At 49.2% G+C, this 22622-nt stretch overlaps 2 protein-coding genes; both read left to right on the forward strand.

The window, feature by feature from the left end:
• The first annotated feature begins 16408 nt into the window (after window positions 1-16408).
• Window positions 16409-19799, forward strand: GSTUM_00006648001 (uncharacterized protein). XM_002838837.2 has 2 exons: window positions 16409-16779; window positions 16828-19799. Exon 2 carries the CDS (start codon window positions 17323-17325, stop codon window positions 19195-19197), a length of 1875 nt encoding a protein of 624 aa, XP_002838883.1. The 5' UTR covers window positions 16409-16779; window positions 16828-17322; the 3' UTR covers window positions 19198-19799.
• A 358-nt stretch (window positions 19800-20157) lies between these two features.
• Window positions 20158-22602, forward strand: GSTUM_00006649001 (uncharacterized protein; the record flags this gene model as incomplete). XM_002838838.2 has 2 exons in its annotated part: window positions 20158-20570; window positions 20624-22602. The coding sequence occupies exons 1-2, from the start codon at window positions 20204-20206 to the stop codon at window positions 22600-22602; spliced, it is 2346 nt and encodes a 781-aa protein (XP_002838884.1). The 5' UTR covers window positions 20158-20203.
• Window positions 22603-22622: the final 20 nt, after the last annotated feature.

Here is a 22622-nt window from a genome sequence, read left to right on the forward strand (position 1 = left end):
TCGTCCAAGCAGTGATGTCCGCGTACAGGATCCCCGGCGAGGGAGTTCATTTACAATGAGGAAGAGAGTGAACATACCATGTACTAGCAAGGAGATGAGTGGTAACATGTAGCACTCCCCATTGGAGAGATGCAGTACATCACAACAGGTTAGAGGAGGAACATTTTCAGGGGGCCAGTCTAGTAGTTCCCATGCCGAAGGGATAAGCCTTACTATATTTCCGTGAAGTGGAAGGATTGGGGCAGCAGAAAATGAGAACAAGGGTGGTTGGGAGGAAGTATCCCATTGGAATACCAGGGTGCCAGAGTGGGTGAGCATGGAGGGGTCTATAGCCTTTGCAATAAGAGGCAGTCCTTAAATACTAGGCAAGGAGGATCATGAAGTATGAAGAGTTTGTTACCAGATACTAATGGTGTTAAAGGCAGAGGTAGAAGGTAGAGGGGTGGAAATAGAAGATGCAGAGCATAATGTACCGAAGGTCCTTCTTTTTTTCTCATTTTTATTTTGTCATCTTATTTATTTCTCCAGTTATATATACAGTAAGGTTGGGGGTCATATCAGCTTGCACAATGTAGACCCATACCTCTACCCCACCTGGTTTTCCAGCATCCAGAAGTAAAACTGTAACCCTAGAAAGGCTAATATCTGCAGCCAGGTGCCTGATCCTCAGATCCCATGACTTGAATGTGGAGAGGTCTTGCCTAGAACTACCAATACCCAACAAGTCCTCGGTTTAAAAAACTCCTCCACTAGCCTCCTGTACAGCTATCTAAAAATGGTAAGGACAGAAAGCCCAGAAATCCATTCTCTAAAGCAAGGAAATCCTGCATCTCAATAGTACATCCCCTACAGAATGGAAGAAAACTCCAACTAAGGAAACCCCAAACTGCCAGCCAAAACCAACCTCTCACCCATAACAACCAGAAACCCTGCTCAACCTGTAGGACAGACAATGCCCGTGAAGTCAAAATAATGAATAGGTATATGGTATAGGTGACATAAATGTATTTCTTGGACATATAGCCCATGGAAGTGAGCAGGAGAAACTATAAGGAAAAAGTGCCCCCTGTAAGTAGAAAGTATTGGTGAAAGAGGAACCCCAAGCTGTTCATCCAAGAGGACTGGTTAGGCTATCCAAGGTAGCAAAAGATGGGGCAATAGTAGGGTATCAGCTGCTAGTAGTAGGGTACTAGCCGACCGGACTAAAAAGAAAAAGGTAGGTAGGACCAGAAGCCACAGAGCTAACCCAACTGAAACCGAATGGTTACCATATAACCACATCTCTTATGTAGTCCCTTATTCTGTGAGAGATAGCATCACTTAGTGGACAGGATTCCACTGGCAGTAGAAAGGCAGAAGGGCGTGAAGAGGAAGGCGACTGTAGCTTAAACCAAGTAACTAGGCAGATATGATCTAATCTTACTGAGAGACAAACCCAAAATTTACTAGTTGAGACATTTCCCAACAGGGATCGTGGAAGTGAGGTGAAAGATGTCCATTACTACCAGTGCTGACCAGTAGAAAAGTGAGGAAGCTGACCATGCTAAAGCTAAGCGAGCCCCTATTAGTAAGACAGGACTACTGGTTAAGTTCAGATAACTCCCCTATCAAGCAGAAAAGAGACAAGCGAGGCAAAGATAGCAGAGGGTAGAAGAGTTAGCCGTACCCCTAGGTAGGAACCATTGAGGGAGCAGAGGAGAGTGGGGTGGGGCTAACATAGTTGATGTAATATTGCTAAATGAAATGCGAGCAAAATAAGAATGATAGAGCAATGATGTATCAGATGTCCTTTTTTTTTTTTTTTTTTTTTTTTTTTATAATCATGTATTCATTGTTTAGGTACAAGAACTCGCATGCAGTGGTAGCTATAGCATAAACAAAACCTTAATCCCAAAACAAACAAAAATAAAAGAAACCAAACCAGTGCCTCCAATAAGTGCGAACAACCGATATCGCAAAGCGCATAAACAGCTAGCGATAAAGGGAAACATTCAAACTAAACATAAAGAAATCCTACAAGCAAGGAAACCAAAAAAGTGTACTCCCACTCCACGGCTTAGGCTGAGGATGAGGATCTGAGTGAGGAAGTGGAACTCGTGACGGGATGAGCCCTGGAGGGGGGATCTCTGAGGGCAGGCATGTCCGGGGGGAAGCCGACCGAAGTGGTGGAGATGTAGGCAGATAGGCCGTAAAGCAGTTCTGGCGGCATCCGGGTCTCTCCAGGAGTGGTGGCCGGCCAGGTAGCTCTTTCCTGACCTCAGCTGGTGGATTCTGCCCACTAGGAATTTCCCCAAGCCCATGAAGGGGTGGGGCGTCAGAGTGGGCAAATAGACATATCGGAGTGGTGGTGGGTACTTTTTGGTCTACATGTTTAGGAGGAACTGACAACAGCCTTTCTTGAGGGCTGGGAAAGGAGGGTCACCGGGGGCCGTAGGGGGCAGGGGCTCAGGGAGCAGGGCTGGTGATGCTGGTAGGACACTAGAAAGATGAGCAACAAGCTTGCCCACACGGTGGGCTATTGCGTCAAGTGGGAGATGCCTCCATACCGCAGGGGATGGCTCAAGGGTTTTCCAATTCAGGGGCCTGTAGCCCAGTGTAAGCCCAACCATCAAGGCATGGTAGTGCTCTGGGGAGCAGTAACAAAAGGTTGTAGGGAAGGAACAGTGAAGCCGTGCAGTGGCCGGATTTCTTTCCGGGGGGAGGCACGCCATTCTCAGCACCGCTCGGCGCTGACGGTGTTCAATAAGGTATTGTATCGGGGGAAGGGCTGACTCGCAGGGGAGGATACCAGTAGGGGTCTCAGAGAAGTAGTGGGTGACCTATCTCTGGACCTGTCTCCAAAAGACAGCAAGCCGGTTGGTCATGGGTGCAGAGGGTGAGAAGAGATCTGCACCGAAGAGGAGTATGGGTACGAGGAGGGAGGATGCTAGCCTGTGGCAGAGGAAGAGGGCAAGCCCCTTACTGGGACCCGACAGCCTCTTAAGCATGGAGAAAGCACCCTGGGCATGTATCAGAGGTACTTTTTTTTTTTTTTTTTTATAATCTTATTTATTTATCTGTTTTAACAAAAGTAAGGCTGGGGGTCATATTAGCTTTCGCCATGTAGACCTACACCTCTACCCTGCCTTGGTCTCAAGCAGCCAGAAGAAAAACCGTGACCCCAGAAAGGCTAACACCAGCAGCCAAGTGCCTAACCCTAAGGTCTCACGACTTGAGCGCAGAGGGGTCTCTCCTAGAGCCACCGATACCCAACCAGTCCTCGGTTTAAAAAACTCCTCTGCAAGTCTCCCGCATGGCTATCTACAAACGGTAAAGACCGAAAGCCTAGAAACTCATCCTTCAAAGTAAGGAAAAACCTCTATCCCAACAGTACACCCCCCACCGAACAGAAGAAAACCCAAATCAGAGTAACTCCAAACCAAACACTGAAGCCAATCCCTCGCCTACAACAACCAGATACCAACCCAATCCATACCCCTCGCTTGTGACAAACTAATGGCCAGGCCTCACCCATGAAGTTGAAAACGCGAATAGGTGCGCCGTATAGGTGACATAAATGTAGGTCTTGGGGTATAGCCCACAGTCGCAAGAAGGAGAAACCGAAAGGAAAGAGCGTCCACTGTAAGCAGGAAGTATTGGCAGAACGAGAGCCCCAAGCCGTCCGTCCGGGAGGGCCAAAGGGGGTGCCCGAAGCAGCAAAAGAGGAAGAGGTAGTAGGGTACCAGCTGACAGTAGTAGGGTACCAGCTGACGTGACCGAAGAGAAAAAGAGAGGAAGGACCAAAAGCCCCAGTGCTGACCCAACCAACCAAATCCTATCGCCGTTTTACCAGGTCTCTCATGTAGTCCCTTGTTCTCCGAGAGATAGCGTCACTTAGTAGAAGGGATCCCACCGGCAGTAGGAAGGTGGAAGGGCGAGGTGAGCATGGCAACCAAACTAGAACCGAGTAACTAGGAGGGTATGGTCAAATCTCACCTCGAGACGGACCCCGAAGTTACTAGACGAGGCGTTCCCAATGGGGATCGTGCAAGTGGGGCGAAGGACATCCACCACTGCTAGCGCCATCCAGAAACGAAGAGAGGAAGCTGACCATGCCAAAGCTAAGCGAGCTCCTATTAGCAAGACAGGACTACTGGGCGAGCCCAGATAACTCCCCCATCAAGCAGACAAGAGACAATCGAGGCCAAAGCGGGAGAGGATGGAAGAGTTAACCGTACCCCTAAGCAGGAACCATTGAGGAGGCAGAGGGGAGTAGGTGGGGCCCACGATAGTTGACATGGTATTGCCAAACTATATAGGAGGAAAATAGGAGCGATGGAGCGTGATGTATCAGAGGTCCTTTTTTTCTTTTTTTTTATAATTATGTATTCATTGTTTAGGTACAAGAACTCGCATGCAGCGGTAGCTATGGCGTAAACAAAACCTTAATCCCAAAGTAAACAAACACAAAGGAAACCAAACTATTGCCTCCAATAAGTGCGAACACTCCATATCGCAAAGCGCATAAACAGCTAACTATAAAGGGATACATTCAAACTAAACATAAAGAAATCCCACCAGCAAGGAACCTAAAGGAGTATGCTTTCACCAACGGCTTAGGCCGAGGGCGAGGAACCAAGTGTGGAAGTGGGGCTCTTGACTGGTTAGGCCCCGGAGGGGGGGTATCTAAGTGCCGGCATGTCCGGGGGGAAGCCAACTGAGGTGGCGGCTATGTAGGTGGATAGGACATAAAGTAGTTCCGGCAATGTCCAGCTGTGTTCCACTTCGTCAAGGCACTCTACTCCCGCGAGGTGGGTGTCTCTGGCTCTGTCATGCGAGGGGTATTCAAGAATGGCATGGTGGAAGGACACAGGCTGCTCCTTGGAGTAGGGGCACGTGTCGAGGGCATCCAGGTCTCTCCATAAGCGGTGGCTGGCCAGGTAGCTCTTTCCTGACCTCATCTGGTGGATCCTACCTGCTATAAATTTCCCCAAGCCCATGAAGGGGTGAGGCGACAGTGTGGACAAGTAGACGTATCGGGGTGGAGGTGGGTATTGTTTGGTCCAAGTGTTTAGGAGGAACTGGCAACAGCCTTTCTTGAGGACTGGAAAAGGAGGGTTACCAGGGGCTACGAGGGGCAAGGGCTCAGGGAGAAGGGTAGGCAACGCTGGTGGGACCCGAGAAAGGTGGCTGACAAGCTTGGCCACACGGTAGGCTATTGCATCAAGTGGGAGATGCCTCCTTACTGGAGGGGATGGCTCGGGGGTTTTCCAATTCAGGAGCCTGTAGCCTGGTGTAAGCCCCACCATTAAGGTGCAGTGGTCTTCCGGAGAGCGGTAGCAAGAGGTTGTAGGGAAGGAGCTGTGCAGCTGTGCAGTGGCCAGATTTCTTTCCGGGGAGAGGCACACCATCCTCAGCGCCACCAGGCGTTGACGATATTCAATAAGGCATTGTATCGGAGGAAGGGCCAACTCGCAGGGGAGGATACCAGTAGGTGTTTCGGAGAAGCAGTTGGTGATTTAGCACTGATGTATCAGAGCTTCTTTTTTTTTTTTTATAATCATCTATCCATTGTTTAGGTACAAGAACTCGCATGCAGCGGTAGCTATAGCGTAAACAAAACCTTAATCTCAAAATGAACAAAACAAAAGAAACCAAACTATTGCCTCCAATAAGTGCGAACAACCCATATCGCAAAGCGCATAAACCGCTAACTATAAAGGGAAACATTAAAACTAAGTATTAAGAAAACCTACAAGTGAGCAAAACAAAGGAGCATGCTCTCACCAACAGCCTAGGCCGATGATAAGGAACTGAGCAAGGAAGAGGGGCTCTCGAGTGGTCGGAACCAGGAGGGGAGGTAACTAACTGCAGGCATGTCCTGGGGGAAGCCAACCAATGTGGTGGTTATGTAGGTGGATAGGCCGTGGAGCATCTCAGGCGATGTCCAGATGAGTTCTTCTTCGCCAAGGCACTCGACTCCCGGGAGGTAGTTGTCTCTGGCTCTTTTATGCGTGGGGCATTCAAGAATGGCATGGTGGAAGGACTCAGGCTCCTCTTCGCAGTGAGGGCATGTATTGGGGGCATCCAAGTCTCTCCAGGAGCTGTGGCCGGCCAGGTAGCTCTTTCCTGACCTCCTCTGGTGGATCCTGCCCACTATGAATTTCGCCAAGCCCATGAAGGAGTGAGGTGACAGAGTAGGCGAGTAGACGTATCCGGGTGGTAGTGGGTATTGTTTGGACTAAGTGTTTAGGAGGAATTGATAACAGCCTTTTATGTATCAGAGGTCCTTTTTTTTTTTTTTTTTTATAATCATGTATTCATTGTTTAGGTACAAGAACTCGCATGCGGTGTTAGCTATAGCGTAAACAAAACCTTAATCCCACACAAACAAAACAAATGAAACCAAACCAGTGCCTCCAAAAAGCGCGAACAACCCATATCGCAAAATGCATAATAGCTTACTATAAAGGGAAACATTCAAACTAAGCTTAAAGCGAAATCCTACAAATAAGGAAACCAAACAAGGGTGCCAACACCCCTGACTTAGGCCGAGGAGGACGAGCTGAGGGAGGAAAGGGGCCGTCCAATGGTGCGGGCCCCAGAGGGGGGATCTCTGAATGCAGGCACGTTCAGGGAGAAGCCGGTTGAAGTAGAGGACATGTATGCAGCCTGGCCATGAAGCAGCACCGGCGATATCCAGATGGGCTCCCCTTCATCCAGGTACTGGACCTCCGGCAGGTGGGCGTCTCTAGCTCTCGTACGTGACGGGCAGTTGAGAATGGCATGGTGGAAAGATTCAGGCCCTTCTTTACAGTAGGGGCAGGTGTCCGGGGCGTCTGGGTCTCTCCAAGAGTGGTAGGCGGCCAGGTAACTCTTCCCAGACCTTATTTGGTGGATGGGTCCCGCCACGAATTTCCCCAGCCCCATGAAGGGGTGGGGCGACAGCATGGGCGAGTATGCATATCGTGGTGGTGGTGGGTACTGCTTTACCCAGACGTTTAGTAGGAACTGTCAGCAGCCTCTTTTGAGGGCTTGGAAGGGGGGGTCTCTAGGAGCTACAGAGGACAGGGGCACGGGGAGGAGGGTGGGCGATGCTGGTGGGACACAAGAGAGATTTTCTACTATCTTGACCACTCTGTGCGCTATAGCATCAAGCGGGAGATGCCTCCTTACAGGAGGGGATGGCTCCGGGGTTTTCCAATTTAGGGGTCCGTAGCCTGGGGTAAGACCCACCGTCAAGACACGGTGGTCCTCCGGGGAGCAATAACAAAAGGTCGTTTGGAAGGAGGGGTGCAGCCTTGCAGTTACTGGATTCCTTTCTGGGGGGAGGCATACCATCCTAAGTGCCGCTAGGCGCGGATGGTTTTCGACAAGGCATTGGACCGGTGGAAGGGCTGACTCACAGGGGAAAATACTGGTAGAGGTTTCGGAGAAACAGTTGGTGACCCACCGCTGGACTTGTCTCCAAAAGATGGAAAGCCAATCGGTCATTGTGGCTGAGGGTGTGAACAAATCTGCACCGAAGAGGAGTATTGGTGGAAGGAGGGAGGATGCTAGCCTATGGCAGAGGAAGGGGGCAAGTCCTTTGCCGGGACCAGAGAGTCTTCTAATCATTGAGAAAACCCCCTGGGCTAGTGCAAGACACTTCAAGCAGTGAGTGTTGGTAGCCCAACAGAGGGAGCATGTATCAGAGGTCCTTTTTTTTTTTTTTACAATCATTTAGTTACTTGTTTAAGGTACAAGAACATCGCATGCAGTACTAGCTATGGCGTTAAGAAAACCCCTCCACCACAGACCAAGAGAAAGCCCGTACCTCCAAGACCCTCTGGTATGGGCCCAACTGCACACACTCCAAGAGCGATTAACTCAGGTGCCCAGCCCACAGGCCTAACGACTCGAACGCGAAAGGGTCTCGCCTAGAAGCCAACCAAAGGCCCCAGAGGATTCCTCGCCTGAAAGAAAACCCCACCCACTAACTACACGTAGCCAACAGGAAGGAAACCAAACAAGCTAGGCAGGAAAGCATTAGGAAAAACTCCATCCCGTAAACTACTAGACCCGTAGGGGCCACAAAGGAAAACAACCACTGCCCACCGTACCACCAGATTTGCCGTTTTTTAAAGAGCCACCCCTGAAGTGTGCAGCCGGCAACGAGCCCTAAGGCCAAGCACCCCCAACCAGCTAAGCCACGGAAGTAGTACAATACCATGACCCACCAACTGAGAACAGAGGCCACAGTGCCAGGAACATGGAATGGATGTATGGCAGAGGGGATGCTGCCCAGCAGTAGGGTGCCAGCCAAAGATCGACTACGGGCAGGCAGCAGGCCGAAATCCTGGAACATCACGCGGCAGAGGGAGGAGGTAGTAGGGTACCAGCCAAGGAGGGAAGGCAGTAGAGTGTGAGCCAATGCAACCGAAGTGGAAATTGGAGGTAGGGCTAAAGACACTAGTGCAAACCCAACTGTAGACCGAACTGACAGATTACCGCATCTCTCATGTAGTCCCTTGTTCTCCAAGAGATAGCGTCACTTAGTAGAAGGGATCCCACCAGCAGTAGAGAGGCAGAAGGGCGTGGTGAGGAAGGCAACCGAAACTTGAACCGTGCGACTAGGAGGGTATGGTCAGATCTCACTGCGAGACAGACTCCGAAGTTACTAGCCATGGCGTTCCCCAACGGGGATTGTGAAAGGGGGGAGAAGGATGTCCACTACTGCAAGTGCTGCCAGGAAGCGAAGAGAGGAAGCCGACTATACTAAAGCTAAGTGAGCTCCTATTAGCAAGACAGGACTACTGGGCGAGCCCAGATAACTCCGCCATCAAGCAGACAAGAGACAAGTGAGGCCAAAGCGGGAGAGGATGGAGGAGTTAACCATGCTGCTAGGCAGGAACCATTGAGGGGGCAGAGGGGAGTGGGAAGGCCCACGATCGTCGACATGGGGTTGCCAAACTACGTGGGAGGAAAATAGGAGCGACGGAGTGTGGTATCAGAGGTCCTTTTTTTTCTTTTTTTCTTTTTTTATTTATAATCATGTATTCATTGTTTAGGTACAAGAACTTGCATGTAGCAGTAGCTATAGCGTAAACAAAACCTTAATCGCAAGCAAACCAAACAAAAGAAACCAAACCAGTTTCTCCAAAAAGCGCGAACAACCCATGTCACAAAACGCATAATAGCTTACTATAAAGGGAAACATTCAAACTTAACTTAAAGCGAAATCCTACAAACAAGGAAACCAAACAAGTGTGCCAACACCCCTGGCTTAGGCCTAGGAAGACGAGCTGAGGAAGGAAAGGGGATGCCCGATGGTGCGGGCACTGGAGGGGGGATCTCTGAATGCAGGCATGTCCGGGGGGAAGCCGGTTGAGGTGGAGGAGATATATGCGGCCAGGCTATGAAGCAGCGCCGGTGACATCCAGATGGGCTCCCCTTCATCTAGGTACTCGACCCCCGAGAGGTGGGCGTCTCTGGCTCTGGCGCATGAGGGGCAGTTGAGAATGGCGTGGTGGAAAGATTCAGGCCCTTGCTCGCAGTAGGGGCATGTGTCCGGGGTGTCTGGGTCTCTCCAAGAGCGGTGGGTGGCCAGGTAACTCTTGCCAGACCTCATTTGGTGGATGCGGCCCGCCACGAATTTCCCCAGCCCCATGAAGGGGTGGGGTGACAGCATGGGCGAGTATACATATCGCGGTGGTGGTGGGTACTATTTTACCCAGACATTTAGAAGAAAGTGTCGGCAGCCTCTTTTGAGGGCTGGGAAGGGGGGTTCTCCGGGGGTCGCGGAGGGCAGGGGTACAGGGAGGAGGGTGGGCGAGGCTGGTAGGACACGAGAGAGATTGCCAACTTGCCTTACCACTCTGTAGGCTATAGCATTAAGCAGGAGATGCCTCCTTACTGGAGGGGATGGCTCAGGGGTTTTCCAATTTAGGGGTCTGTAGCCCAGGGTAAGACCCACCATCATGCCACGGTGGTCCTCCAGGGAGCGGTAACAAGAAGTAGTGGGGAAGGAGGAGTGCAGCCGTGCAGTGGCTGGGTTTCTTTCTGGGGGGAGGCATACCATCCTATGTGCCGCCAGGCACTGACGGTGTTCAACAAGGCATTGGACCGGTGGAAGGGCCGACTCACAGGGGAGAATACCCGTAGGGGTTTCGGAGAAACAGTTAGTGACCCACCGCTGGACTTGCCTCCAAAAGACAGAAAGCCGGTCGGTCATAGTGGCTGAGGGTGTGAACAAATCTGCGCCGAAGAGGTGTATTGGTGCAAGGAGGGAGGATGCTAGCCTATGGCAGAGGAAGGGGGCAAGTCCTTTGCCAGGACCGGAGAGCCTTCTAATCATTGAGAAAGCCACCTGGGCTAGTGCAAGACGCTTCGAGAAATGGGTATTGGTAGCCTAATGGAGGGAGCAGGATGCTGACTCAAACCAGTATCCGAGCGATCTGACCACCCCTGAGGGGCGGAAAAGGAGACCATCAATGACGATGGAGAGAGTGGATGTGAGGTCCCTTTGTCTGGACGTCCTCCAATACATAAGTTCAGTCTTGGGTACAGAGAAGGAAACACCAAGCCGCCTGCCCCTTTGGGTCAACATCTTGACCATGTGTTAGAGGCGTTGGACATTCCTTCTGTAGGAGTTGGAGGCAACTGTAACCATGAAATCGTCCACATAGGACAAAATAAGACCGCATGGTACTGAAAAGTGGAGAGAGGTTACATAGATGACAAATAGAAGAGGCAAGATTGGTGATTCTTGTGGGATGCCAACCTGAACTGGTTTGAAAACCCTGTGCGAGCCCTGGATGACAAGACGGCATTGTCTGTCTGTCAAGAAGGACCTGACTCAGGAGCAGAGGTATGATGGTATGCCTTTCAAGACTCGCATATAGAAGAAGTTATTTAGGGAGACATTGTCAAAGCCTCCCTTGATATCAAGGAACCAGGTGGACGCCACCTGGTATCAGAGGTCCTTTTTTTCTTTTCTTTTTTTTTTTTTTTTTTTTTTATAATCATGTATTTATTGTTTAGGTACAAGAACTCGCATGCAGCGGTAGCTATAGCGTAAACAAAACCTTAATCCCAAACAAACAAAACAAAAGAAACCAAACCAATGCCTCCAGAAAACGCGAACAACCCATATCGCAAAGCGCATAATAGCTTACTATAAAGGGAAACATTCAAACTAAGCTCAAGGTGAGATCCTACAAACAAGGAAACCAAACAAGTGTGCCACCTACTCCTGCCTAGGCCGAAGAGGAGGAGCTGAGGGAGGTAGTTGTACTCCTGACAGGTCGGACCCCAGAGGGGGGATCTCTGAATGCAGGCATGTCCGGGGGGAATCCGGTTGAGGTGGCGGAGATGTACGCGGAAAGGCCGTGAAGCAGTGCCGGAGAAGACCAGATGGGCTCCCCCTCGTTCAGGCAGTCAACCTCCGGGAGGTGGGCGTTTCTGGCTCTGGCGTGGGAGGGGCAGCTGAGAATGGAGTGGTGGAAGAACTCGGGTTCCTCCTCGTAGTAGGGGCAGGTGTCTGGGGCGTCTGGGTCCCTCTAGGAGCGGTGGCTGGCCAGGTAGCTTTTTCCGGACCTCATCTGGTGGATGCGCCCTGCTACGAATTTCCCCATCCCCATGAAGGGGTGGGGCGACAGTGTGGACGAGTAAACGTAACGGGGCGGTGGTGGGTACTATTTGGACCATACATTTAGGAGGAACTGTCGGCAACCCCTCTTAAGGGCCGGAAAGGGGGGGTCTTCAAGTGCCTGTAGGGGCAAGGGTGAAGGGAGGAGGACAGGTGATGCTGGTGGGACTCGGGAGAGATGTCCAACAAGTTTGACCACTCTGTGGGCTATTGCATCAAGGGGGAGATGCCTCCTGGTATCAGAGGTCCTTTTTTTTTTTTTTTTTCTTTTTTAAAATCATTTAGTTACTTGTTTCAAGTACAAAAACATCTCATGCAGTGCTAGCTATAGCGTTAAGAAAACCCCTCCACCCCGGACCAAGAGAAAACCCGTACCCCCAAGACCCTCTGGTATGCGCCCAACCGCACACACTCCAAGGGCGACCAGCCCAGGTGCCCAGCCCACAGGCCTCACGACTTGAACGCGAAAGGGTCTCGCCTAGAAGCCAACCAAAAGCCCAAGAAGATTCCTCGCCTAAAAGAAAAACCCACCCACTAACTACACGTAGCCAACAGGAAGGAAACCAAACAAGCTAGGCAGGAAAGCATAAGGAAAAACTCCATCCCGTAAACTACAAGACCCATAGGACCACAAAATAAAATGACCACTGCCCACCGTACCACCAGATTTGCCATTATTTAAAGAACTGCTCCTGAAGTGGGCAGCCGGCGACAACCCCTCAGGCTGAGCACCCCCAACCAGCTAGGCCACAAATGTAGTGCAATACTATGGCCCGCCAATCGAGAACAGAGGCCACGGTGACAGGCCCAAGGAATGGATGCTCGGCAGAGGGGGTGCCACCCAGCAGTAGGATGCCAGCCAAAGGAAGGAGGTAGTAGGGTACCAGCCAAGGAGGGAAGGCAGTAGGGTGCGAGCTGACGCGACCAAAGTGGAAAGTGGAGGTAGGGCCAAAGGCCTCAGTGCAAACCCGACCGTAGACCGAACCGATGTATTACCACGTCTCTCATGTAGTCCCTTGTTCTCCGAGAGATAACATCACTTAGTAGAAGGGATCCCACTGGCGGCAGGGAGATGGAAGGGCGAGGTGAGGAAGGTAACCAAACTTGAACTGAGCGACTAGGAGGGCATGGTCAAATCTCACCGCGAGACAGACCCCGAAGTTACTAGCCGAGGCGTTCCCCAACAGGGATCGTGCAAGTGGGGAGAAGGACGTCCACCACTGCCAGTGCCGTCTGGAAGCAAGGAGAGGAAGCCCACCGTGCCAAAGCTAAGCGAGTCCCTATTAGCAAGGCAGGACTACTGGGCGAGCCCAGATAACTCTCCCATCAAGCAGACAAGAGACAAGCGAGGCCAAAGCGGGAGAGGATGGTAGAGTTAACCATGCCCCTAGGCAGGAACCATTGAGGGGGCAGAGGGGAGTGGGAAGGCCCACGATAGTTGACGTGGTGTTGCCAAACTATGTGGGAGGAAAATAGGAGCGACGGAGCGTGTGATATCAGAGGTCCCTAGACCTCACTATTTATACAGACACCTCACTCAACCCTAACCCTGTGTGACTTATACCTTCAGATCCCCATATCCTATGACTCACAATCATAAATCATGTGAGATCCTTAGTTGACTCATATAAGTCAACTCCGCAACATGTCTAAACCAATCATAATCCTTATAATAAGTCACACGTGCTAAGTGCATTACATGCGTGAGACTTATAACTCATAAGTATAAGTCACGTGCAAAAGTCATAACATCATATGACTTACAACTGTGAGTTATCGTATAACAATAAATCCAGATAACTTGCAAGTACAAGTCATGTGAAAAGCTTTGTTCTGCCTCTTCAATCTACCTTATCACAATCTGGTTAGTGACAGATAATTGGAAAAATACTAACTCAATAGGCTTTTTGTCAAAACAGGATTAATTTCAATAATCTGCCAGTTACATAATGCTTTAACAAGAAGGAGGCATGAATGCTAAGTGGTCTTTGGTATGAGTTTCTTCTTACATTGCATGAGGAAATGAAGTCATCCTCATCCAAGCCCTCCTTCTGAAAACTATGATGGTTCTCTCCCACCTATCCTTACTGACATCATGCTTATCTATCTTCCTTCTAATACAATTTCCTGACTCCAGCCGTTTGATCAAGGAATTATTGCCTCTTTTAAATCATCTTATCTGTAAGCAGTACGGGTACTGGGTTAATGGTTTTGTTTTAAGTATCACTTTGATACTTATCTTTGTTTTATGTTTTATTTTAAGTATTACATTAATACTTAGTTTGTTGTAAGTATTGTTTAATACTTGGTTTTGTTTTACGTTTTATTTTAAGTATCATTTTTGATACTTAAGTTGTTTTACTAAAGTATATTGCTCAATACCTTTGATTTGTTTTATTTATGCTAGACATGATCAGATTTGTGTATTTAAAGACCACCTGATTCCACATTGGAAAAGGCAGACTTTGACTAATAGTATTTTAATATACTTAGTTGAACAATTACTTCTTTGTTTTCTCAGTACACCTTTGGAGCCTTCTTTAGTTCTTAGCTCTCGCCCGCTCTCTGGTAGAGCAGGCCACCTGTCAAACTATCGTACCTTTTGCCGATAATATGATTAGCACCTTGTTAACATATTACATTATCGTTGACAGTATGCAAACCTTATGGTAACATACTTTAATACTCACAAATGTACACCACTGAAACACAATATACTCTCCACAATTCACCTGATGCCTGAGATATAGGAGGCAATTCTAGCATCAACGATCCAGAATTGCTCAAAGCGTTCCTCCCTTGTCAGAGAAGTAAATGATACAGTTGCTATTTCAATTCAATCTCATACTACTGAACCCTTCATTCGACAAGCAGAAAGCGAGGCCCAAGTCTCATTAAGAAGCATAAACCCTGACCTCAACCCCGATATGTTCAATGATAACTTTCATGACTTCTTCTACTTTGATGATATGGTTGAGCCAGAGACTACTGGTATTCCAAGCACACCAAATATAATTACTCTCACAGACAAATTTGTGGAATTAGGCTTATTTGATCTTAGGCTTGAAAAAATGAATCTTAGCGACCAGGATACTCCTGGCAATGATGCAGAGGAGATTGAATTCCACCTACTTTCTCTGATTACTATAGCCAAAGCAGTAATCTACATACAATCAATCATGCACCACCTGCTGTCACTTCTGATGAGTACTCTTATCACACCAGCTGGTTGGAATATCTCTATTCCTACTGTTGTTCAAACAACCACATGTTTGGCCTCAGCTCTTTCCTTGTATACTTCATCTCTCTTCTAATATTGTTTTTAAAGTAGTAAAGAAATCAAGAGTGCTGCTAATCTAAAGGTTTAGATACGGAGAAACCATCAAAAAAACAATCTAAAATCGATATATTTACAAGTTCTTCAAACCTCTTACCTCTCATTCAACCACTCGGATATGCTTACAACCCACAGCAGAAGGCCAACCTACAGCTGCAGGGGAGAGACTACATGAGGAATTGGAGGAAGGCTGAGCGGGGGTAGGACTGATGGAAATGGAGATAGTGAAAGCAGGAGTGGTGGAGGTGGATGGGGTGAGATTGAGCAAGGAAAAGAAAACGAGACCTGAAAAGGGAAAGAGAGAGGAACATGAAAAAGAAGGGAGCGAGACAGGCGATGAGGAGGAAGGAAATAGTTCATGGAAGCGGAATGAACTTCAAGTTCACCCATATGATTCTCAGGATTTGAACTTATATCCTGCGAACCTTCAGGACTTTTCTCAAGCATATGCCAATCTACTTCATTAACTGTCGGTTGCTGTATTTTCCTTTTTTTCCTTTTTTTCCTTTTCTCTATATGTTATACTGAGGGGACTTTGTATGCAAACAGGGGGATGGATATCAGAATGTGTCATTCGAATTCAGTATAAGTCCCTTTTCATTACACTGAGGATTTTTGTATGGCAGGATCGAGTTCCCACTGAGGCTATCCATTATAGCAAGGTATTCAGTACATCGCGGTTCATTATAGCGAGGTGCGACTGTACACACGAGCATATAACTAATGTTGAAAGTATAACAGGGGAGACATGTATAGAGCTGCTGGTGCGTGCGAATAGTCGTCGAACCATTACTATCCCCGAGTCGGGGTTTACAGTTCTACCATAGGATGGCTCTATGGAACACTCATAGCTGAGTGGAGAACGACCGATCATAACCCGCCAAATCCATAGGCTCGTACTTGCAATAAACAGTCTATGCGCGTATCATATTATGGGCTAGACTAATAATGGCCAGGTGCCTTTCATCTCAACCTTACAGTACGAGTACAGTACTCGTAGCTCATAACCGATCGGGAATGGCGGCTCGAAAAAATACTACTGTAAAAGAAAAATAGAAAAGGAAGATAGTTGCCAATCGATAATATTTAATTTTGAATTACCAATTCCCAAGGATATCGTACATCAAGTATCATAACAATCGGCAAGAAGGGACCTCCAGAAACGGCAAGAGTTTGTGCTCGGAAGAACAATGTCCTGGTCCGCCTGCCCGTAGTTCAAAATTGCTTTGTCAGCCGAGCGGGCATGACGGGAATTACACATACTGTTCTGAGACATACACAATTGCGGGGTCACGCATTTTGCCATCAGCTCCCGCACTCTTCGTGTAACCGAAGTCGATAGGCTTTCCTGAGTATCAAACGATTCCTTTTCCTCCCGATTTCGTTCTATAGCCCTCTCAGTATAAAACCTCCCTGTTCCTCCTCTCTGAATTTTTTCGCCGGCTTTCCTCGTGCTCTTTGGTATGATACAGTAGAGCGGATCTCTCGGTTCCTCTACTCGAGTAGATTCGTTAGGACGCGCTCCCAAGATTGCCAACGAGCGTCCTTGGCAGAGCGTCTGATAAAATCTAACTTGAAGCTTCCGTTTTCTTTCCTTTTTCACCCTATTTCGTACGCCCACACACGTCAGCACACCTGCACGCACACATCTGTTATATCAAAGCTTCCCGTCTTTCTCTTTTCCCCTCCCCTCACATTTCCCCCCCTCCCCTTCCCCTCCTTCACTTATCAAATTGTTATCAGATACCAGTAATAGCAACGAGGGAGAAAAAGCCGCAAGAACTCCTTCAAGGTCAACAAAAAAACGGCACTGAATACAGTTCAGTGAGCGATGGTATTATCTATTCCAATCATCAATTGAGATTGCCCACTGACGCTACAGGCAACCCCTCGCTCTTTACGTTCGTTCTTCGATTCTACTCCGGCGGATCTACTGGACTCGCAGTTGTCTTCTCTCGCCCTTATCTCTCGAACAGCTTATGAGCAGAATCAGTCCGAAATAGCAACACTGCGGAAAAAAATTGAGGATAAAGAAAGCGAAATTTCTTCACTAATAGTCAAACGCGATGGGGTAGGTGAGGATGCTAGTGCTGGTACTGTCGGGGTGGCGGTGGAGATTGGTGTGCTGGAGGTTCAAATTACAGAGTTGCGCCGGCGTAACGAGGAGTTACTCGGAGAAAATAGGCGGATTGCCAAAGAGCTGGAGAGTTCCGAATTGAAAGGAAAGGCCATCAAGGCTGAAATTACCCGCTTGAGATCGGATGGGTCCAAGAGATCCAAGGAACTCGAGGAAAGAAATCAGAAGCTATCCGCGGAATTGTTGGATGCGAAGACTGCGTTTTCACAACTACAACAGTCAATTGGCAGTCAGGGCGGAATGACGAATGGGCATGGGATCGGCTCAAGTGGTGCGATGATGGCCGATAACGAAGCGACATTGCATGAGCTCAGAAGTGAGAAGGAAAAGCTACTGACTAGGCTCCGTTCGTCCGAATCTGGCAAAGCAGATCTTCAGAGGATCAATAGGGAACTTAGAACCGTAGTGAAGACTAATGAGAACAGTAACGTCGACTTGCAGAAGGGAAACTTAGACTTGAAAGTACAGATTTCAAGTCTAGAGTCGGATAACCAGAAACTCCAGAAGAAGAACGCGAAATTCGACATGATGGTGGAGGAAAAGGAGCAACTGGAGAAACTTGTCGTGAGCTTACAGGCTGAAATTGAAAGGCTTCGTGCGATACCTCCTATAGATAATAACACGGGAGCACTAGAGGCGGAAATCACGAAATTACAGGGCGAGGTTGAACACCTGAACTCGCAGCTCATGGGCAATGGTCCAACCTCGCTACTAGGTTTCGAGGCGGCGAATAAGCAACTACTAAAAGACAACATCGAATTGACGAGGAAGAATGAGGGGTTGTCCGAAGAGAGCAACAAGTTAGCGAATCGACTGGAGGCCGAGAAGAGGGAGGTCGCTGCCCGCGATGCCGAGATTGAGATTTTAAATCAGCGCTCACAGAGGCTTCTCGACGACCTCAATATTCACAAAGACTGGGAGGAGCGTCTGAGGGACGAAAACGTAGCCTTGCGATCACAAAAGGATAGATTGTTAGTCGACCTGGACGATATGGAGAGGGACCTGAGGATGTACCGAGCAAAAGCACCGGAACCGAAGCCCTTGAAAGCTCTGTTAGATAAGCCGTTCGAGCATATTCCGACGAGAAAAGATGCGCGGCGCAATTCCGGAATCGCCTCAAATGGCACACACGGCCAGTCTAGTGGAACTTCTATCTCACCAAGGGGACAAGGCATGAAAAGACCACTCGACAAGATGGAAGGCTCGGGGAAGGAGGTAAGCGGAGGAGGTGCAGACGGTAATTTGATTGGCGGAAACGGAAACGGAGGCAATCGAAATTTTAGCATTCGCGCGATAGCCTCGGAGGCTAACGGTCCCGCGCCAGCACCATCGGGAGTGGCCGGTTTACCAGCGCGTATTAGTACGAGCGTCCCAACATCACCTACGGCCGGAAGAAACCCCATTGAACGAGTAAACGGAGGCCTCCCCTCTCGCTCGCTTTTCGAGAGAATCTCCCTTCCACTCCCGCAACCTCCACCGATTTCACCAGTTTCTCGCAGGTCTGAAGAACGAGATATCGAATACCTTATCAACAGCACCAAAACCGGCAAACGCTGCATTACCTGTCGCTTTAACGGCGGTGGCGACTCCCCCGACCCTGCTGACCTCCTATCGGTCGTCTGCGGCGGCCCGCTGGAGTATCTGCGTGTAATGAGCGACCGAAACATGGGTATTCTCTGCTTCCTGCGTCCCCACGACGCAGAGGCATTTCTGGCCTACGCCGAACGAAACCTTAATGGGAAGCGTGTATTTCACGACGAACGTTGTGTGGTGGACTTTTTGTGGCAGGACAAGGCTATCAAACCCATTGAGAGGGAGATAGCATATCACGTGGTGCACTATAGTCGGTCCAGGATCTTTAAGTTCCATTGCCTGCCCTACGAAATCTCGCTCGAGCGCTGTCTTGATAAGATCACCTCTCTCATTGGCGATCGGCCGCTGTGGCTGAACGAGGGGCTTAGGGTCCAGCGTGGACGGGAGGTCGAAGTCGAGTTCATGAGCATTCGAGACGCCACCGAGGCGAGACGCTTGTTAGATGCTCAGGCCACATCATGGGGGGGCATTTGCTGGTGTAGAGAGGAGTGCGATCGGCCAATTCCTACAACCAGACAGTAAGATATCGATTCCGCCGGATTTTCTCTTACAAGGCATCAGTCCACATCAACTCGTAGGTATTATAAGCAGATTTTTCATGGGAAATTTTGTCTTTTACGTGATACTATCTTTTTAGGGATTTCGTGTTCTTAGTTTTTATTTCCTCTTCTTTCCTATTGCTTTTTCTTTGCTTTGATTCTGTGGGCTAGTGTGGCGAATGGATGCATGCATGGGCGGTCAGGGGTCGGGGTGCTGGGAAAGGACCAGAGAGTATTGTGCTAGGGGAGGTGAGGTGAATAATACACTTGGTTCATCTGTTGGTATTTTTCACATCTGTTTGTTTGCTTGCTTGGGCGATTGATATCATACACATTTAATAGTTACAATACCCTTATTGGATAAATCCTTTGTGTTTGTAACTGCATGGATGAAATAGAACTACTGTGTTGCGGGCTCGCTCACGATAACTTGATATTTCTCGGATACTTTTGGTGTGGTTCGTCGCTCGTGCCCGGTTAGGCTGGAGAAATCTGTTGTTCTTTCGTATTCTCTTTTGTCTATCGTAATGTCGAGAGTACTTGTTTTCGTTTGCTTATAATGTTCTAAATCCATCATTTCTACTACTACTCCTCGGTTTTGTATTATCCGACGTTGTTAGATTTCCCCTAGATCTTTCGCTTGTCTTCTATCGAAGACCTTCATGGTAATAACAGAACGAACCACTCTTGAAATCTTCCTCCAATGTTGTCGGCCAAAAAATAATTTCCTCTGATATGTATGACATCCATCATCATAGATTCTCTAAAACCAATCATCCCTCGACACCGAATACTCTGGATGTCGACCAACATTCTGAACCTGAGTGGTAACTTAGGTCACGGATTGAGGCTCAAAGATCCTCCTACACTCGCCAAGCCACCATCCCAGCGCCAAACCGAAATTTCGAGACCAGATCTCCCGCAATTCCCCCACCACCCCACCACTTCCCACCCCCCCTACACCAACAACAATAACTACAGCAGCAACAATGGGAGGAAGACGCCAAAAACACCGTGCTGGCAATAACGGTGCTGGCGGCGGCAGAAACCGCCGTAATAACGGCAACCAAGGCACCGGAGAGCGCGGAAACTACTCTTCAATCCCAACCGAAAACGCCCTCTACGAATTCTACTACAAGCAAACAGGCCTAATTCCTTCGGGAGAATGGGATGACTTCTGGACATCGTTGCAGAGGACACTGCCAACTACTTTCCGCTTTACTGGCGGGAAAGCGCATGCATTGGGGGTGTTGAAGACGTTGAAAGAAACGTTGATTCCGCATCTGGTGGGAATTGAGTGGGAGGGGGTACCGGTGGAGGCGCCCAGGGTGTTGGAATGGTTTCCTGATAGCTTGGGTTTGTTTATCCCTTCATGTTATGTTCGGAGGATTGTGTTAATGGATCGATAGCATGGCAGTTATCTGTCGGAAAGTCCACAATCCGACGATGTCCACCGTTTAAAAGGTTTCAAAATTTCTTGGTAGCCGAGACCACGGTGGGGAATATTTCACGGCAGGAAGCGGTTTCCATGATTCCCCCGTTGGTGATGGATATCCAACCGCACCATGTGGTGTTGGATATGTGCGCTGCCCCAGGTTCGAAAACTGCACAGATTATTGAAGCGATTCATGCGAATGAGGAGACACACGTTCGGGCTGCGATTCAAGACCAATCTATCGATGATGGGTCTGGTGGTAGACCTGCGGGCCTGGTCATAGCCAACGACGCAGATTATAAGAGAAGCCATATGTTGATCCACCAGACCAAGCGTTTGAATTCTCCGAATTTGATTGTCACGAATCATGATGCTACGATGTATCCTAGTCTTCTCGTTAAGAACGAAGATGGGAGGAAGGAGTACTTGAAGTTTGACAGGATACTGGCAGATGTACCCTGCTCCGGCGACGGCACCGCCCGAAAGAACTACAATGTCTGGAGAGATTGGAACCCGCTTGGCGCTATAGGTCTACACTTGACACAAGTCCGGATCTTGGTCCGCGGCCTACAGATGCTAAAAGTCAGTGGGCGAATCGTGTACTCCACCTGTTCCATGAACCCCATCGAGAACGAAGCGGTGGTGGCTGCCGCTATAGACCGCTGTGGCGGGTTGGGAAAGGTCAATATACTAGACTGCTCCGACCGCCTCCCTGAGCTCAAGAGACGGCCGGGGGTCAAAGGCGGCTGGCGAGTGATGGATAAAGACGGCTCCTGGTTCAGCTCTTATGAGCAGGTTGATAAAGCGGATATGCGCGAAGCAAGACTTAGTAGGATAGTGCCTAGTATGTTCCCATCTGAGGACGGAAAATCCGATGAAGATGAAAGTAGGGTCCCGCTAGAGAGGTGCATGCGCGTGTACCCGCATTTACAAGATACGGGGGGTTTTTTTATCACCGTTCTGGAGAAGAGGTCGGAAATTGGCGCTGTTAAGAGTGAGGAGCACGGGAGGAAGAAGATGGCTGCTATTGCTAGGTCTAAGAGTGTTACACCTGGCGAAGGAGGGAAAGGTGTGGAAGTTGAAGAAACGCTGGAAGGAGTCGAATTAGTACCTACGATCGCTACTTCTGGGGAGGAAACTCCCGCTTCTGGGTCACCATCTAAGAGAAAACTGACGGAAGTGGTACCCGACACAACTCCCCCCCTTGCAAAAAAACCCCGATCAGACCTCCCAGACTCTGGTGAGGGCGGCAACTCCGATGGTGGTGTCCCACTCGAGAGTGAAGAAGCCACACTTGGAACCCCCCCACAAGCTACAGCCTCTAATCCTTCCAAGAAATATAAGGGCCCACCCGCTGAAGAGCCCTTCAAATACCTTCCTGCAGACCATCCCGTCCTGGAAAGTATCACAAAGTTCTACGACCTCGACCTGCGCTTCCCAAAAACCTGCTTCATGGTGCGTAACGCCGAGGGTATTCCCAGTCGAGCAATATACTTCACCAACCACCTTGCAAAACAGGTGCTGGCCTCCAACGAAGGCTCCAATATCAAATTCGTGCACTGTGGCGTGAAAGCATTGATGAAGCAGGACGTGCAGGAGGAGGGCGTATGTCCATGGCGGATCCAGAGCGAGGGGTTGAATATTCTCGAAGGGTGGATTGGGGAGACGAGGGTTGTGCATGCCAGGAAGAGGGAGACGGTGAGGGGGTTACTGAAGGAGATGTTCCCGAAGGTTCATGCGGAGGGGCAGGAAGGAGATGTTATCGGGGAGATCGAGGAGAGGGTCAGGGGCCTTTCAATGGGGTGTTGCGTTCTCAAGGTCGAAGCGACGGAAGGGGAATTCGAGGATAGAATGGTGTTCCCGCTGTGGAAGAGTAGGCATAGTTGTAACCTGATGTTACCGAAGGATGAGAGGAAGCATGAATCTCCCTGCTGTTGCGATATCGGCTCATGATGGATGGCTAACGAAATCAT

The sequence above is a fragment of the Tuber melanosporum genome (assembly GCF_000151645.1).
Source record: "Tuber melanosporum whole genome shotgun sequence assembly, scaffold_29, strain Mel28".
NCBI classification, from domain to species: Eukaryota; Fungi; Ascomycota; class Pezizomycetes; order Pezizales; family Tuberaceae; genus Tuber; species Tuber melanosporum.

Excerpts from the sequence above, each read along its gene's own strand:
- GSTUM_00006648001 (XM_002838837.2), top strand. The coding sequence starts at position 17,323 with ATGACGAATGGGCATGGGATCGGCTCAAGTGGTGCGATGATGGCCGAT.